The 3475-nt window shown below is 47.4% G+C and overlaps 1 protein-coding gene across 1 annotated transcript in view; it reads right to left on the minus strand.

Moving 5' to 3' along the window:
* Positions 1 to 1083: 1083 nt before the first annotated feature.
* The window catches only part of LOC139028117 (coagulation factor VIII-like), a 14345-nt gene continuing 11953 nt past the window's right edge, over positions 1084 to 3475 (minus strand). The window contains exons 5-8 of the mRNA XM_070444680.1: positions 2189 to 2365; positions 1962 to 2065; positions 1653 to 1773; positions 1084 to 1427 (exon numbers count right to left, since the gene is read on the minus strand). Of these exons, the coding sequence (XP_070300781.1) occupies positions 1144 to 1427; positions 1653 to 1773; positions 1962 to 2065; positions 2189 to 2365 (686 nt within the window). The 3' untranslated portion in view covers positions 1084 to 1143. The remainder of the gene's footprint in view (positions 1428 to 1652; positions 1774 to 1961; positions 2066 to 2188; positions 2366 to 3475) is intronic.

A 3475-nucleotide genomic window follows, 5' to 3' on the forward strand; every position in this document is an offset into this window, starting at 1 on the left:
GGCTGAGGTGGTTTCCTACCTGTCACCCTGGCTGAGGTGGAGTTCCTACCTGTCACCCTGGCTGAGGTGGTTTTCTACCTGTCACCCTGGCTGAGGGTGGTTTCTACCTGTCACCCTGGCTGAGGTGGGGTTTCTACCTGTCACCCTGGCTGAGGTGGGGTTTGTCTACCTGTCACCCTGGCTGAGGTGGGGTTTCCTACCTGTCACCCTGGGCTGAGGTGGTTTCTACCTGTCACCCTGGCTGAGGTGGGGTTTTCTACCTGTCACCTGGCTGAGGTGGGGTTTCTACCTGTCACCCTGGCTGAGGTGGTTTTCTACCTGTCACCCTGGCTGAGGTGGTTCTGCTATGTCACCGCTGGCGGGTGAGGTGGGGTTTTCTACCTGTCACCCTGGCTGAGGTGGGGTTTTCCTACCTGTCACCCTGGCTGAGGTGGGGTTTCTACCTGTCACCCTGCTGAGGTGGGGTTTGTACCTGTCACCCTGGCTGAGTGGGGTTTCTACCTGTCACCTGGCTGAGGTGGGGTTTTCTACCTGTCACCCTGCTGAGGTGGGGTTTTCTACCTGTCACCCTGGCTGAGGTGGGGTTTTCTACCTGTCACCCTGGCTGAGGTGGGTTTCTACCTGTCACCCTGGCTGAGGTGGGGTTTCTACCTGTCACCCTGGGCTGAGGTGTGGGTTTCTACCTGTCACCCTGGCTGAGGTGGGGTTTCTACCTGTCACCCTGGCTGAGGTGGGTTTTCTACCTGTCACCCTGGCTGAGGTGGGTTTTCTAGCCTGTCACCCTGGCTAGGGTGGGGTTTTCTACCTGTCACCCTGGCTGAGGTGGGGTTCTTCTACCTGGTCACCCTGGCTGAGGTGGGGTTTTTTACCTGTCCACCCTGGCTGAGGTGGGGTTTCCTATTCTGTCCTGCTGAGGTGGGGTTTTCTACCTGTCACCTGGCTGAGGTGGGGTTCCTACCTGTCTGCTCTGAGGTGGGGTTTTCCTACCTGTCTCCATCTGGCTGGAGGTGGGGTTTACCCTACTTTTTGTCACCAACTGGCTGAGGTGGGGTTGGTTTCTCTACCATTGTCTGCCTTAACTGAGGTGGGGTATTTCTACCTTGTCTGCTGGGTAACTGAGGTGGGGTTTTGTACCTGTCTCCCTCACTGAGGTGGAGTTTTGTACCTGTCTCCCTGGCTGAGGTGGGGTGCGTAATCCCAACTGATCTCCTCAGCAGCAATGTAATGGACCCAGACTTTGTTCTTCCCCCCTCGAGAGCGCCCCACAGCCCGACTTTTCACAGGCTTAAACACAAATGTCTCAAACATGTCATCTCCATATTCATAGTCCTCCTCATTCTCAGACTGCTTGACCTGACGCACGTCAGGACCGGGCACCGTCACAGGCTCTGGGCAGTCCTCCACCTCAAAGACTGCACTCATACCCGCTGGAATAAAGATATACAAAGACATCTTATAGCACCTCATAAGACACCTTATAGATGCCTTATGAACACCTTAGAGCTCATTCTCAACAACATAATTATTCATGCAACTCGGGCTCAAATGTATAAGTCTCACTCTGTTACCTCACACAGGAGTCTCAAATCAAATTGGGAACTTTCAAATTGATCAAAACTTTATTTCACAACTTTGAGAAAACATACTCTTACCGTGGCGGTATGCTTGGATCTGACAGCTGATGAGGAACTTCCCCTGAGTGCTGGGCTTCATCTCCGCCGTGGTGAACGTCATAGGGGTCATCTCCACAGTAACCTTACGGTGGGCCATCACCTGGAATGACAAGGGTAGAGGTAGGCTCACACTGAAATTCTGCTGAACTGGTTTGACAGTCTTACAAATGATTTATAACAACTTAATTGTCAAAACATTCTGAAAAGGAAAATCTTGGTTGATCATTAGTAATGATTTGTTGACAGCTTTAAGTAAGCCCTGATTTGAACTTGAATTATCTGATGTACCTGCAGAGTGTGATCCTGGAGCTGTATGGAGTGGATCTCTGGAGACGTTTCCATTCCAATGAGATGCCAGAACACATGATCTCGCCCCTGGCACATCGTCAGACCTATACACATTCCAAACAACCAACCCACACAATAACATATTTTTGAGTTTTCTATTTGAACATAGTTGACAACAGGACTGAACTGTTGACTCTATACAGAAACATGTTAAACTAGCTCCTGACCTGGTAAAGTTGAGTTGACGTATCCATTGATAGTGTGGTACTGTTTTCTTGCACTGGCCTTCTTAAATCTTTCCCGGAAACTCCCCACCTCTCCGTACCAGCTCTTACTCTCATCGAAAACAGCAAAGAGCAGAATAAACTCTCTGTTTTTCCGAACTCCATTATCTGTAAATGCAGCTGGGAGAACCCAAGGGAAGCAGAGAATACAGGTAACACATTAGTTGATTGCTCTGAATATCACAGGGTACATTTGGTGAATTGACGCATTTGGTGAATTGACACATTTGGTGAAATTACTCATTTGGTGAATTGGCGCATTTGGTGAAATTACTTATTTGGTGAAAGTATGCATTTGGTGAAATTACTCATTTGGTGAAATTACGCATTTGGTGAAATTATGCATTTTGGTGAAATTATGCATTTGTTGGAAGTTATGCATTTGGTGAAGTTTATGCATTTGGTGAAATTACTAATTTGTTCAATGATGCATTTGGTCAGATTACTCATTTGTTTAATAGTCAGGCCATGTGGTAGTCTGGGGTATTAATATTCATCATGTGCAGTAAACTATTGACATTCCATACTTAGTACGGCGTTTATGTGATTCAGACCTCCTTCTGTTCACATAGCCTTTCATTAGGTAGGATATGATCACTGTATTACTGAGAGCAGAGCACATAATAAGTCCAGTCAGCTATGAGTCCAGCAGCGCACATTCGTTTCCTCCTTATACCAGGCAAATATGTGTAACAGTGGGTCTGACTGTACTGTAAGGGGAGTGGTGATACGTAGAGAGAAAGTTGTGGAAGGTGTGAAGGGAGTACATAGCAGGAATAAAGTTGTGGTGTATCTGGCATAAGGTATGTGGGAGTTAACATAGCAGGATAAAGTTGTGGTGTAATCGTAGGCCATAAGGTATGTGGGATGTAACATAGCAGGAATAAAGTTGTGGTGTATCGTGGCCGAAGGTATGGGGAGTAACATAGCAGGAATAAAGTTGTGGTGTATCGAGGCTAAGGTGTGGGGAGTAACATAGCAGGAATAAAGTTTGTGGTATCTTCTTGGCGTGAAGGTATGTGAGAGTAACATACAGGGAATAAGTTGTGGTGTATCTGGCGTAAGGTATGTGGGAGTAACATAGCGGAGGACAAAATAAGAGAAGGACAGGGTTTATTGAGTGTTTTGAGAAATGAAAAAGAAGGGAGGCGGTGGAAGACGGAGGAGGTAGTGTGTATAAAAGTTAGAGAGGCGGTATGATAGTAGAAGTGGTGGGGAAGTTTTATGAAA

Source organism: Salvelinus sp. IW2-2015, linkage group LG8 (assembly GCF_002910315.2).
Source record: "Salvelinus sp. IW2-2015 linkage group LG8, ASM291031v2, whole genome shotgun sequence".
NCBI classification, from domain to species: domain Eukaryota; kingdom Metazoa; phylum Chordata; class Actinopteri; order Salmoniformes; family Salmonidae; genus Salvelinus; species Salvelinus sp. IW2-2015.